Source organism: Cervus elaphus, chromosome 20 (assembly GCF_910594005.1).
Source record: "Cervus elaphus chromosome 20, mCerEla1.1, whole genome shotgun sequence".
Classification (NCBI taxonomy): Eukaryota; Metazoa; Chordata; class Mammalia; order Artiodactyla; family Cervidae; genus Cervus; species Cervus elaphus.
Window position 1 is genome coordinate 80103154 of NC_057834.1, and position 15734 is coordinate 80118887.

The 15734-nt window shown below is 36.6% G+C and overlaps 1 protein-coding gene across 8 annotated transcripts in view; it reads left to right on the forward strand.

Moving 5' to 3' along the window:
- The window catches only part of COL24A1 (collagen type XXIV alpha 1 chain), a 382349-nt gene that overhangs the window by 40444 nt on the left and 326171 nt on the right, over positions 1-15734 (forward strand). For all 8 annotated transcript variants that reach the window (XM_043877542.1, XM_043877547.1, XM_043877541.1 and 5 more), the window contains 2 exons: positions 3863-3916; positions 6663-6716. In XM_043877542.1, the coding sequence (XP_043733477.1) occupies positions 3863-3916; positions 6663-6716 (108 nt within the window). The remainder of the gene's footprint in view (positions 1-3862; positions 3917-6662; positions 6717-15734) is intronic.

Below are 15734 nucleotides of genomic sequence, written 5' to 3' on the forward strand. Positions count from 1 at the left end.
CTTTAGGATGGACTGGTTGGATCTCCTTGCAGTCCAGGGGACTCTCAAGAGTCTTCTCCAACACCACAGTTCAAAAGCATCAATTCTTCGGTGCTCAGCTTTCTTCACAGTCCAACTCTCACATCCATACATGACCGCTGGAAAAACCATATCCTTGACCAGATGGACCTTTGTTGGCAAAGTAATGTCTCTGCTTTTTAATATGCTATCTAGTTTGGTCATAACTTTCCTTCCAAGGAGTAAGTGTCTTTTAATTTCATGGCTGCAGTCACCGTCTGCAGTGATTTTGGAGAATGGTATAGGGAGAGGCAAAAGGGAGTAAGGTGGAGTATACACAGCATCAAATTTAGGTTGTTGCCTTCAATGCCATCTTTCGATATGTACTTTGTCCTCTACCCAGAAATGTATCTCCTCTCATTTTCATGCACATGAAGCCCTCTGTATCAGTCTGAGAAGTGATATGATGATTTATACTCTTCTCTTTTACCTCCTCCCTCCACCAGAAATCTCCTGAGGTTAGGAGATTTATTGTAGATCATCAAAATGATGGGTTCTTCCTTTTCAGCTCTATCTTCCTTACTCTTGGTTGTTTGAACTGGATCTTTGCAGGGTCATGAATTATAGTCCCTGTGGCTTTACCATTCCCTTGAACTTAGCTATTGTCATTAAAGGATCATTGGAATGAACCTTCTGGACTGATATACTGTTAGATATCTGTAGCCCGTCCCAGGTTTGAGGTCTGAGGAGGGTTTTTTGTTTTTAGTCATCTTTCGGCATCTTTCCTTATTTCAAAATGTCTCACTATTTGAAAGATAATTTTCATATTTTGTGGTTTGTGGTTGTGGTTGTTTCCTTGTTTCATCAGAGAAGTTTTTTTCTTTTGGTATTTTTTGTTGTTTTCAGTGGGTTTTTAAGGGAAGGAGGGTAGTTTTAAAAATGTTCTCATTCTGCTATCTTTTATAGAAATTCTCTAGTGATCCATTTTAGAATGTAAATTAGATGATGTCATTTATCTGCTTAAAATTCTTCAGTGACAGTAGAGTATAGCAATTAGAATAAATTTTAAAAGTCTTTATCATGACCCATGCAGTCATCTGGCCCCTGTTTTCCTCTGCAACATCATTTTGTTCCACTTTTGCTCACTTCCACTGTTGGCTTTTTTTAGCTCCTTAATAAGATTGTATTTTTTGTTTGTTTTATTTTACTCATGCTGTCATTCATTTTATTCCTATTTTCAAATTTTACTTTCTCCTCTTTCCTCATTCCTCTTCATTTTTTAGGTCTAACTTAGAGCTTCCTCAGAGACACATTCTCTCATAGCACAATATAAATTATGTGCACTATGTTGATCTCTCTTGGTTGCTTGTTCTTTTCTTCATATCACTAAATAAAATGCATATTATGTGTTTATTTGTTAATGGGTGTCTTTTTATCTCATTGTCAGCTCTGGGAGGCTCTGATTCTTACTAATGTTTATTGAGTAAGTGAATGAATCAATGAGTGAGTGAACTATAAAAAGAAGTTTATATGCAAGACTTCCAAGATCGACCAGACATTACTATCTCTTACAAGTATTGGATACATTTGCTTCAGTATATTACCTTAGTAATAATAATATTGTAACTAACATTGAGAACTCCTTGTGCTCCATGCATACCTTTACAAAATTCCTCTATAGTTTATGGTTAATTGCTCTATATCAGACATAATTACAAGTATTTTATATACAATGACTTTAATGCCCACTATAATATCATCAAGATTATAAAGATGAGAAAACTAAGTCTTAGCAAGAGTAGCTGACTTGTCTAAGGTCATTCAGCAAGTAAATGATTGAAGCATTATTTGATTCTAAATTGGGTGATGGCCATAGCATTGCTCTTTAACTGAATTATACTTTCTCTTAATAACTAATAATCTGAAAGTTAAAGTGCCTTTTCTAGTACTTCACTTATAGGAAATAATTCATAAAAAAGTCATATCATATAAAATTGCTTTTCTTCCCTGGTTTCTAGGAAATGCCTATTAATAACTTATTCCCAAAGATATGGAAATGAAAAATTGTGAAGACAAGTTAAAATTTATTTTTAGTTATTGCTAATTAATTCAAATATTTTAATCACAGCATAAATATACTTTTTCCCCCACCCCCACTACCTAATATGAATGTAATAATTGCTTTTTCAGTGTGAATGTAGTAGTGTTTCTTTTGTCACAAAGTAGCGTGATAGGGCAGTAAACCAAACTAGATATTTTAATTTTGCATTGTTTTTTATTTTTAGTTTTTATTTTAGAGGACTTAAAATCATCAGCTGTTAAGTTCTGAGGATAAAAGTAGAACCAGAACTAATTTGAAAAGAGTTTTAATTTTTTTTTTAAATAAGTGAAAGTCAAGTTTTGATGGAAGCCAGTGATATAGTAGTAATTCTCAAAGTATTTGAAGAGTTCAGGATGGAGAATAGAAATATTATTTTTATGTGGTTGAAAGAGAAATATTACTTTTTTAATATTAAAGGATACTTGAAAGGTTTTTGTTAAGGGGTAGAAAAAGGCAAAATAAAAAGGAAAATGGACAGTTTGAAATATACAAAGAACATTAGAAGACTGAAAAATGACTGTAACATCAATAAAGGAGAAAGTTTCAAAGAGAAGAATGCTACATGACAATGAAGAGCAATAGGTCATGCTATCTGTTAATGGTAGGGCTAATATCTTAACCTTGACATGTTTAATATCAAAGTTCCTAGTATTTTACTGCAGTAATGAATGAATATTTGTAAAACATTGTATATAAATGTAAAGCATAGCTGTATGTGTGCTCTGAGACATCAAGAATAATGCCATGCCGGCAGAGTGCTCAGTAACAATGAAATGAATAGACATGAATGAATGAATATATAGTAATCATATCGTGAATGAATATTTATTCCTCCACCCGTTGATTGTTAAAGTAAGGTAAAAAAAGATAATATAAGGCATAATATGTGGAAGCAAAGTAGTAGTTTCCTATTGCTTATTTGATATATTTCAGAAGTGACATTTAAAGAACTCAGAATACCTTAAAATTGATCTGTTTTTACATTTTTACTGTTTTTACTTAAAATTGATTTTGTTTTTATAAAACCATTTAACTCTATTGTCCTCCTGGTATGCTGCATTTTGTGTAGGGCAGATATATTACTGAATATACTAACTCAGCTGGTAAAGAATCCGTCTGTAATGCAGGAGACCTAGGTTCAATCCCTGGGTTGGGAAGATCCATGGAGAAGGGAATGGCTACCCACTCCAGTATGCTGACCTGGAGAATTCCTTGGACTGTGTATAGTCCATAAGTTCAGAAAGAGTTGGACACAACTGAGCAACTTTCACATACTAGAAGGATCTCATAGTAACAGTTTAACACATTACACAGATCTTAAGTCTTCTAAGAAAACATAAAATGGTCAGTGCTTTAGTTTTTCAAGGCAAGTCTTCTTTTGAAATGTGTTTGGAAAAAAACACAAAAAACCTGTAGTTGTTGGTCTCCAAACCCTAAATTGAATTCCTCCTTCAGTAGTAAAAGTAAATTTAGGTAAAAAACTACCCACAAAACTACTAGTTATGGTTCCTGTAAAAACCAGATACAGTGGCCATAACCATAAGTCATAGACTTCCTGCTGCCATATCTGACCAGATTAAAGAGGACATTTGAGTTTCAACTCTCACTCCTGCTGATTAAGGTGAGGGGTTTCATGTTATTTTAAAATCATCATCAGCTAGTAACTGGGGACCAAAAAAGAGCCCTGCAGTGAAATCTTCACAAGACTTGTGAGAAAGGATGTATCTGTTATCATGTCTAATATCTCAGCATTTGTTTTCCAAGGGTCCCCCTGGCCCAGCAGGCATCCCAGGTCCATCAGGAAAGAGAGGTCCACGGGTAAGTGGATGGGCTGCATTTCTCACTTGCTGTTAGAGTTGGTAGCTTTCCAGTATGCTTTTCCTACTGTTGTACAGTCTGTACTTCCCCTGGAAATCCGCCTGGATTGTCAAACTTAGCATGACCTTTGCCAATTCAAGAGAAGCTTGGGAACATGTGCCACTTATTTGAGTGTAAACACCCAACCAAAGTATTCTCTGTGAACATGCCCAAAAAGATAATCAAATTTGTAGATTAGTGATTGTTTTGGTGCTACTTGTAACATTATTCTTAGTTATAAAGTGATCTCATCTGTAGTTGATAGTCCAAGGTGGGGATCATTTACTTTGGGAAATGAAGAAGAGTGGGCAGCCTTAAAATAGTGCATTCCTGGATTACATAGTGGAAAATATTGGAGTTATAAACTGAAAAAATAATTGTCCTGAGGAAAAAAGCTTCCTCAAGGGTAGCAGTAGTTTTTTACATTAAGCAAGTCCAACAAAAGGTTTATTGCTGTGTTAGAATTCATTTCTTTCAAACCTCAAAAAAAAAAGTGAACTTTTACTAGCAGAAATTCTTCAAAGAGCTAGAAAAGGAATTGTGGTTGTATGTTATAAAGACAAATGTAAATACCATGTATAATCCACTTTCCTAATTTTTGCTTATCATATAAACAAATTAATGTAAAACTCACCCTAAAATGCTAATTTAAATGGTCCATATTCACATCAAGCTCTTGTTGATGTGAGGCTCCAGATGAATGCTTACTCTGCTCTAGCTGTTTAACATTTGTTTTCTTTCTCTATAGTTGATGACCTACCACGTTCCTCTCAAGAGTGTTTTCTAAACTTGTCCACTCTCCTCCAGCCACCAAACCATTTCTGTCCTCCTCTGTCAGGAGACCCTGGATTTTGCTTTCTGAGGGACCAAGTTCCCCTTTGCATTAATTGCATTCCCTCTCCACTGCTAAGGCTGTTCTTCCACAACTTAACCTTTCCTCTCCCTAGATTTTATCTTATTTGGCAACAAACAGCAAGTTATCTTTTTTTTTTTTAAAGTCCCAGACTTTCACTGATGCTAATTTTTCCTAAAGTCTTTGTCCTTGCTCACTCTTGCACTAATGAGCTCTGTGGGATAATACTTTATACCTGTTGGTCCCACATCTACATCAACAACTCATTTGTTAATCCTCATAAGTTTTCCCACCTACTTTATTGAAAAATTTATTTTTGAAGACTACACAAATGAGAGTTCATGAAATCTAATTTTTTCCCTTAGTTTTCATCTTGCTAGATATACTTTCCATGTTTGCATTGCTATCACTCCTCCCCCTTCTGAAACACAATGCTCTGTTAATTCAGAAGTGAAACAAACAGATAAATATTAAGTATTTCTGTGTTAAGATAGAGGTATAACTGAAGGAAGAGTCTTCCCTCATAGTTCAGTTGGTAAAGAATCTTCATGCAGTGCAGGAGACTGGGTTCAATCCCTGGGTCAGGAAGATCCCCTGGAGGAGGAAATGGAAACCCACTCCAGTATTCTTCCCTGGGAAATCCTATGGACAGAGGAGCCTAGTAGGCTACAGTCCATATGGTCGCAAGAGTTGGACATGACTTAGCAACTAAACCACTACATAGCCGAAGGGTACAAAGGTGGGTTCCAAGCCCACATGAGTATAGAAGCCTTGGAGACCTGAAAGGCTTTCTGGAGTTGAATCCTTGTTCTACTTGCTGGTTGTATGAACCTAAGTTTACCCCTTTGTAAAGGGGAATAAATAACCACCCTGCAGGATTGTTATATGGATTAGTAATAATAATAACAAAAAAAAAAGCAGTAACAAGTTACTTACATATAGTAGGTATTTAGTAAATAGAAGCAATTATTGAATTCAAATGGACAAATGCCACTTTTTTCTTAAATTTCCCATGCTGCATGGCTTGTGGGATCTCAGTTCTGCCACCAGGGATTAAAACTGGACCACAGGCACTGAAAGCACCAGATTCTAACCACGGGATCACCAGGGAATTCCCTAAATTGACAGATATTCATTGGGAGTCTGATATGTGCTAAGTACTACACTGGTAATATTAAAGACAGTTGCCTTTCAAAGAATTTATAATCCTCGAACTAAACAGCACATGTCATGAAGAAGTTAAAATAGCAATAAAATATTAAAATAATAGAATTGTCCCAAGGCAACATATAATTAATTGCAAATTAATTTTATATGTAGCAGTTTCTGTGGGATTGAGTAGTAAAGAGAAATCAGCTCATGCTGGTATAGCCAGGCTTTAAAGCTGGTATCACAGTTGACACTTGAACATGATTTGAGCAGGTGTAGGAGGGGCAAGGTTAAATGAGGTAAGACTTAAGGCACGCATCATAGCATAAACAAAACCCAAGTGCAGAACGGGTTACTGGATGTTGAGAGGAGAGTAAAACAATTGCACTTTGTTATTTTGGGGCTTCTTACTCTGCACAACTTTTAGAAGTAGCACTGAACAATGTGGCTGGAGATAGAAGTGGTAAATAAGGGACATAAACACCTCAAAGCAGTGTTTTGAAGCAAAAAACAGAAACCACATTTCTGCTCTATAATCGGTGTCTTTTCTAAGACTGAAATATCCAAGACCTCAGAAGAGATAATGAGCTTTGTAAAATAACATATCCATTTTAATGAAGCATGTAATATTTATTTGAATGTTGTTATAAACACTTACTTGTATCTAGATCTGAGAATGATCTGAATTTTTTTTTCTATTTGTAGGGCACACCAGGGCCACATGGAAATCCTGGGTTACCTGGATTACCAGGTCCAAAGGTGAGTGCTTTGACTATCATGTGATTTTCGGCACATTACTAAAGAAGGTCTTTAACTTTTAAAGTCAACCTTGGAATATCGGGAATCTCTGTCATCTCCAGAGCATGAGTCTTCCGCAAGATTGTCATAGGGTGGCAGATGGCCAGGTTCCTTGAGAGCCCACCATGTTTGGATTTATAAATAGCCAGTGGTAAAGGCAAGCATGACCCTGCTTTGATATTCTAGTCTTTGTTGTCAAAATATGATGGCAATATATGAAAACCTCTGCAATGTACAGATTATGATTTGAGTAATTTACCTTAAATCAAGACTATTTTAATGTATAAATAAATACTGAGGAAATAAAACATCATTTATTTCCCTGTTTCATACTTCTCTAATATTTTCACTTGAAAAAGATCTATGAGGATAATGTTTATAGGATAGACTCATATTTTTATGAAAAAAAACTAACCTGAAAACCTGTAAAAAAATATGAGCATACATAGTTGTGTGTTAATAGTGTGACAGATAGTAGTATGAGTATAGTAAAAAAAGATGGAAGGATATGTACCAGGCTGGTTACCTTGATAGCAGGTATGGAATTGGAAATATAATTAAATATATATATCCATACACACACATGTACATGTGTATGTAAGCATTAGGGTTTTGGTTGCCAGTGACATCATGAATATTTCAGGGTCACTAATAACCACTCTGCTTATTAATTATCTCACTCAAAAGTAACCAAATAGCTGTTACCATACAGATATAGGTTAGATAGGATAGAGCTTAAGGACACAGGTTTTGGAATCTAACTGATTGGATTCAAGTTTTAGCCCTCTTGATTTGTATACACTGTGCTTAGCTGTGTCTGACTCTTTGTGACCTCATGGACTGTAGCCCGTCAGGCTCCTCTGTCCATGGAGATTCTCCAGGCAAGAATGCTGGAGTGGGTTGCGATTTCTTTCTCCAGGGGATCTTCCCAACCCAGGGATTGATACAGATCTCCCATATTGCAGGCGGATTCTCTACCATCTGAGCCACCAGGAAAGCCCCTTAATTTGTATGACTAGAAACAAATTACTTGCTTTGCCCCTTTAAGCTTCATTTTCTTCTCCAAAACAGGGAAAACCATAGTATGTCCTCATAGGGCTGGAGTGAAGGCTAAATAAATTGTGAGCAAAGCCCTTTACAGTGCTAACACGTCATAAGTAATACCTTATTAATAATAAGTAATAATGACTCCCTCAGTTTCTCATCACTCTCAACAATTTTTTGAGTTTAATAAAATGTCTCAGAAAAATGGCTTTTAACTACTGGATATGTACTAGAAAAAAGACAAATGCCTTCTAAAGAAATTAGAATTTTGTTTTTAAATTTGTGATTCTCTAGCTCTCCAAACTTTGTCTGGGGACTTCAGGGATCTGTAGACTAGTGGAAGGCTAGTATAGCCGTAAAGACCCAGCTCATGTTTCTCCACAGAGCTCAGGTTCTAGGGGACTTGCTATCCTACTAACAGCCTCATCTCCACAACTTGACGGAAGACAGAATAGAGGTGGGGTTTCCACGTGGCTTGTGTCATTCTTCTCTTTCCCTGCCTCAGCCAATAATAAACATATACTTGAAGAAATAAAAAAGATGGAGAATAGGGTGAGGAGAGATGAAGACAAATAGTGGAAAGCCTTTGATTTCATTGACTTCTTAAAATGTGTGTAAGCCTTTGATTTCATTGACTTCTTAAAATGTGTGTACTTAGGAGAAAATACTTGAGAAAATGATGTCTGTATCAAAAAAATTATCTTTGTCCAAAGATTAAAAACAGGGTATTTTTCAGTGTTGACTAATATGAACGTGTGCCTTCAGTAAAATGCCCTAGGAGAGATGAAGTCTTAATCTCAAGATTTCTCTTTAATATCATACTTAGTAGCATAAATATAACTTTGCCTATAACTATTTACCAATAACATATTATATGAACCCCTATATTAGGGATTTTGTAAGCTCTAAGTAAAATTTGCAAGCAATTAACTGAATCTCTTGGGAACTTAGTCATATAAACCTAAATATCAGTCTTAGTTTATATTTAAATTTAATAATTTGATAGCCATCTTCAAAATAGCCAAAACTGACCATGATTTGTTTTAACTGCACATATTTGTGAGGACATTAGATTGGACTTCCCTGTTGGCTCAGATGGTAAAGCGTCTGCCTACAATGCAGGAGAGCCGGGTTCAATCCCTGGGTTGGGAAGATCTCCTAGAGAAGGAAATGGCAACCCACTCCAGTATTCTTGCCTGGAAAATCCCATGGATGGTGGAACCTGGTAGGCTACAGTCCATGGGGTCACAAAGAGTCAGACACGACTGAGCAACTTCACTTTCACTTTAGATTGTGACAGGTATTAAAAATCACCACTGTGTTTTAAATGCATCAAGTAAGGCTAGTAGTGTGTGGTTTATGAAACCAATTTTCCTAGATATTTAACATTTTAAAGAAATACGTACTTTAAAATAATCAGGATTAATAGAACATTCAAGTTTTATACTTTGTAATCCTCTTATAGTATTTATTCAAGACAATGCAATAAATATGCAGATTTCATGCTCTCAAGGATAAATTTTGACATGTAATCACAGGATTTATTTTCCTTTGGGAACAAAGATCCCTCTTAGGTTAATGGATTTTACAGTATTAAGACATTTTCAGAATTTTTCTCTTTTCAGTTATTATTTAGCAAGAATAACATAGAATTATTGTCCTCTAAGAAAATTGTATAAAAAATCTTGCCACTTGTATAAGAAATTGCACATTTCAAAAGGGGTTACCTGAACCTGTGAAAAGACCAAATTAAGGCAATTGCAAGTTTAGAAAAATTTACTGCAATGGAAAATGCAGTGCATTATGAAATGTTTTATACAATCATATTTGGATTAATATATTTTATAAAAATTGTTAGAACTGATATCAACCAGGGCTCTTGGCCTTAACCAGTCAATAGAAATTTCAGATTCCTTATGTGGGGTGAGGAAATGGGTGTGTTCAAGGGTTGGAGCGGAGGGGTGACTTAGATGTTTTCTCACCACTTTGGTGGTGCGTATAGTGAAAAAGTGAAAGTGAAAGTCCCTCTGTCATGGGCTATATACAGTCCTCATGGACTATACAGTCCATGGAATTCTCCAGGCCAGAATACTGGAGTGGGTGTAGCTGTTCCCTTCTCGAGAGGATCTTCCTAGCCCAGGGATTGAACCTAGGTCTTCCGCATTGCAGGTGGATTCTTTACCAGCTGAGCCACCAGGGAAGCCCAAGAATACTGGAGTGGGTAGCCTATCCCTTTTCCAGGGGATCTTCCTGACCCACTAATTGAACTGGGGTCTCCTGCATTGCAGGTTGCATATAGAGGTATATGCAATGCATTGCTTTTGCTCTGACCCCCTGTTTTGGCTCCCAGCTCTTCAGAAGTGGCAGTTGGGTGTTGGTTTTTTTTTTTTTTTTTTTTTTGGCCTTTTTGTTTGTCCGAGATGCAACTTTTACTGAAAATATCACATTTATTATTTGTTACATAAAACAAAAAGTCTCTTAAGAATGAATATACCTTAAGATAGTATAGAAATATGTTCTATTTATAAGGCTATTTTAAAGTTTATAAGAATAAAGCTTATTTTGCAAACATACTCTAGATTGATGCAAAATCTAACATTTTAGTTTCTGTTATACTTTTACAATTAAGTTAGTATTTACCATCAAGGACAAAGACTGTAACTTATCTTTGGTGGTTCTCAACTCTGTTCAAGCAAAATAAGTTTTCACATGTTTGTCTTCCTTAATAGATTCTGAGTTATTTGAATGCAGGGGCCAGATCTTATTCCTCTTTACCTTTGTATCTAGCCCAGTGCCTAGCATGTGTTAGGCATTCTATAAATGTTTAACTGAAGCAGTAAACAGACACCATTAGTAATAAGGCACTGGCATCATAAGGGAATAAGAACTAGCACTTACTGAGCATCTAGTATCAGTTGACAGTATTTTATGTATGCCATCTCATTCAATTCCACTTCAGTTAAAGAGTACTATTCAGAGCAGGCTTTATTACCTTCTGCTTTCCATAGAAGAAAACATATTCAGAGAAGTAAGTATTTAACCAAGGTAACACAGTTTAACTGGCATCAGAATTAGATCTGTTTTACTCTTTACCCTACACCTATTTGTCTCTACTACCATAGTGAGTGGTTCACTATGAACCTTAAATGTATGAAATAGCACCTTAAGAAGGAAAGATGAGGGTGGGTAACCTAGTATAATTAAAGACTTTCTGAATTCATTTAGTAATAGTAACACAATATGTCCATTCCAAGTTTCCAGCTAATCCTTTGGATGCTAATAAAATATAAATGCCATAAAGAGTGAAACTGAACTCTCATTCCTTAGAACTGTGTTGCTAAATTGCTAAATAGTAGAAGAACAAAATGCCACACAAAAAATTTTGTGGGTATATAACATTTTTCAGCAGTATTAGAACTAATTTAAAATAGAGATAAACTATTGAGTTCTTCAGCTGAAATCAGTAGACTTCTGATAGAAATATTGTTTTTCTTAAAAAAAAGGTCTTTCTAAAAAAATATCAAGTGAATTCTGCTTTTCTATTTGCTAGAGAGAATGACGTTTTTCTTGCCACCAAATTCTATCTAGGTCCACAGTTCATCATATTTACTTATTTAATATAAACTTTATTTGTGGGGTGCTGGAAATTTTTATTACTATTAATTAATACATGATCGATTATGTAGTAGATCTTCAGACATGAGTCCAAATGAAGAATCTATATCTTCAGCCTACCCTATACTTACAGTTCTAGTCCAGGCAATCTATTTGTGTCCAGATAATTTCTTTCCCAAAATTGCTTCTTAAAGTCTACTTAAAAACGTTCCATGAACGTTAATTAGTAGCATATATTACTTTAGTCAAGTTCAATAGCTCCTTCAAATTTAATCCCGTTCAGTGAAAACATCTAACCTTAGTAAGCTGCTATTAACAGTGTCCTGTTAGTATAGGCTTGGCCAAAATGTTCATTTCGGATTTTCTTTTAAGCTCTTATGGAAAAATCTGCAAGAAATTTTTGGCCAACTCAATAATATTAAATGAAATGTTATTAATTAATAATATTAAATATTGAATTCCAAAGAGTATGTCTTTGTGCTATACTTTATTTCTGGTTTTGGCCCTCTGTTCCCATGTTTCCATCATGTCCCCCATTTTCCTTGCTTGTGAGTTAAATAAATACATTGAGTATAGATGCTGACCCATTCTAAGAATTTTTTTTACAGAGTCAGATTGCTATGAAAAGTTTTCAGTCCAACATTCTGACAATGTAAAGTATGATAAAGTGTTGAAGACTTAGGCGCTCCTGTTGTTCTGTACAACATAAGGACCTTTATGTAAAGGACCAGACAAATATGACAAATACATTAAATTTTTTTCCTTCTAACCATCAAAGACTGTTAGGGTCACATCAAAAGGATTCAGAAGCTAATCTGAAAAGCTTCTACTAGTCAAAGACTGGTATAATTTGAGCATCATTAAGAATATTAACTGTAGTGGAGTGTCACATCAAATATCTCTAAATCCATGAGTTTACTTTGTAGCTAAGAACAGAGAAGCCCTCATTGGTCACCTTTAGAGGATGCTAGGGAATTGCATCTATGACATTGTATATTCAACAATTCAATTCAAATCTGACACTAACTACCCCAAGTTAGTGTCAGACTCCACAGATTTAAGGGCTCAATCCCACATGACTCCCCACATTTGAGATGCTAACAACAGAACACTTGTGCCTGGCTGACTACATGTCCAGGGCTTCCCACGATCTCTTCCTCTCCCAGGTTTGATATTTTGCTGTAATAGCTCACAGAACTCAGGAAAACATTTTAATAAGGCTTACCAATTTATTATTAAAAAAATAGAACTCAAATAGCTGAAAGGTAGAGATGCATAGGGCAAAATATGGAGGGTGGAAGCCTAGAGCTTCCATGCCCTTCCTAGTTACATCATGCTCCCAGTGTGTTCACCTACTGGAAGCTCTTGGAATGTCTTTAAGAGATTTTATACTAAATTTCTACCACCCCCTCCTGTCCCTGGAGGTGGGGGAGGAGATGGAGCTAAATTTTACTACCTTCTAATCACTTGTTTCCTTTCTGGTGATTAGTCCCCATCCTGAAGCTATCTGGCTCCCTCTCTCCAGTCACCTCATTAGCATAAGTTCAGATCAAAAAGGGCTTGTTATGAATAACAAAAAGCACTCCTGTGACTCAGGAAATTCCAAGGGTTTTAAGATCTCTGTGCCAGGAACCAGTGACAAAGACCAAATGTATACTTTCAGAATGTGGTCCACTGGAGAAGGGAATGGCAACCCACTTTAGTGTTCTTCCCTTGAAAGCCCTATGTACAATATGAAAGGAAAAAAGATAGGACACTGAGAGATGAACTCCTCAGGTCGATAGGTGCCCAATATGCTACTGGAGATTAGTGGAGATATAACTCCAGAAAGAAGGAAGAGATGGAGCCAAAGCAAAAACAACACCCAGTTGTGGATGTGACTGGTGATGGAAGCAAGGTCTGATGCTTTAAAGAGCCATGTTGTCTAGGAACCAGGGATGTTAGGTCCGTGAATCAAGGCAAATTGGAAGTGGTTAAACAGGAGATGGCAAGAGTGAACATCGACATTTTAGGAATCGGTGAACTAAAATGGACTGGAATGGGTGAATTTAACTCAGATGACCATTATATCTACTATTGTGGGCAGGAATCATTTAGAAGAAATGGAGTAGCCATCATAGTCAACAAAAGAGTCCAAAATGCAACACTTGGAGGCAATCTCAAAAACAACAGAATGATCTCTGTTTGTTTCCAAGGCAAACCATTCAATATCACAGTAATTCAAGTCTATGCCCCAACCAGTAATGCTGAAGAAGCTGAATTTGAATGGTTCTGTGAAGACCTACCAGACCTTCTAGAACTAACACCCCAAAAAGATGTCCTTTTCATTATAGGGGACTGGAATGCAGAAGTAGGAAGTCAAGAACACCTGGAGTAACAGGCAAATATGGCCTTGGAGTATGGAATGAAGCAGGGCCAAGGCTATTAGAGTTTTGCCAAGAGAATGCACTAGTCATAGCAAACACACTCTTCCAACAACACAAGAGAAGACTCTACACATGGACATCACCAGATGATCAACACCAAAATCAGACTGATTATATTCTTTGCAGCTGAAGATGGAGGAGCTCTATACAGTCAGCAAAAACAAGACTGGGACCTGACTGTGACTCATGAACTCCTTATTGCCAAGTTCAGACTTAAATTGAAGAAAGTAGGGAAAACCACTAGACTATTCATTGTATGACCTAAATGAAATCCCTAATGATTATACAGTGGAAGTGAGAAATAGATTTAAGGGACTAGGTCTGATAGAGTGCCTGATGAACTATGGATGGAGGTTCGAGACATTGTACAGGAGACAGGGATAAAGACCATCCCCAAGAAAAAGAAATGCAAAAAAGCAAAATGGCTGTCTGAGGAGACATTACAAATAGCTGTGAAAAGAAGAGAAGCGAAAAGCAAAGGAGAAAAGGAAAGATATTCCCATTTCAATGCAGAGTTCTGAAGAATAGCAAGGAGAGATAAGAAACTCTTCCTCAGTGATCAAAGCAAAGAAATAGAAGAAAACAATAGAATGGGAAAGACTAGAGATCTCTTCAAGAAAATTAGAGATACCAAGGGAACATGTCATGTAAAGATAGGTTCAATAAAGGACAGAAATGATATGGACCTAATGGAAGCCGGTGATATTAAGAAAAGGTGGCAAGAATACAGAGAATAACTGTACAAAAAAGATTTTCATGACCCAGATAATCACAATGGTGTGATCACTCACCTAGAGCCAGACATCCTGGAATGTGAAGTCAAGTGGGCCTTAGGAAGCATCACTACAAACAAAGCTGGTGGAGGTGATGGAATTCCAGTTGAGCTATTTCAAATCCTGAAGGATGATGCTATGAAAGTGCTGCATTCAATATGCCAGCAAATTTGGAAAACTCAGCAGTGGCCGGAGGGCTGGAAAAGGTCAGTTTTCATTTCAATCCCAAAGAAAGGCAGTGCCAAAGAATGTTCAAACTACTGCACAATTGTACTCATCTCACACGCTAACAAAGTAATGCTCAAAATTCTGCAAGCCAGGCTTCCACAGTATGTGAACCATGAACTTCCAGATGTTTAAGCTGGTTTTAGAAAAGTCAGAGGAACCAGAGATAAAATTGCCAACATCTGCTGGATCATCGAAAAAGCAAGAGAGTTCCAGAAAAACATCTATTTCTGCTTTATTGACTATGCCAAAACCTTTGGCTGTGTGGATCACAATAAACTGTGGAAAATTCTGAAAGAGATGGGAATACCAGACCCCCTGACCTGCCTCTTGAGAAATCTGTATGCAGGTCAAGAAGCAACAGTTAGAACTGGACATGGAACAACAGACTGGTTCCAAATAGGAAAAGGCTGTGTACTGTCACCCTGCTTATTTAACTTATATGCAGAGTACATCATGAGAAATGCTGGGCTGGATGAAGCACAAGCTGGAATCAAGATTGCCAGGAGACATATCAATTACCTCAGATATGCAGATGACACCACCCTTATGGCAGAAAGTGAAGAAGAACTAAAGAGCCTCTTAATGAAAATGAAAGAGGAGAGTGAAAAAGTTGGCTTAAAGCTCAACATTCAGAAAACTAAGATCATGGCATCCGGTCCCATCACTTCTTGGCAAATAGATGGAGAAACAGTGGAAACAGGGGCAGACTTTTTTGGGGGCTCCAAAATGACTGCAGATGCTGACTATAGCCATGAAATTAAAAGACCCTTACTCCTTGAAAAGAAAGTTATAACCAACACAAACAGCATTTAAAAAGCAGAGACATCACTTTGTCAACAAAGGTCCGTCTAGTCAAGGCTATGGTTTTTCTAGTAGTCATGTATGAGAGTTGG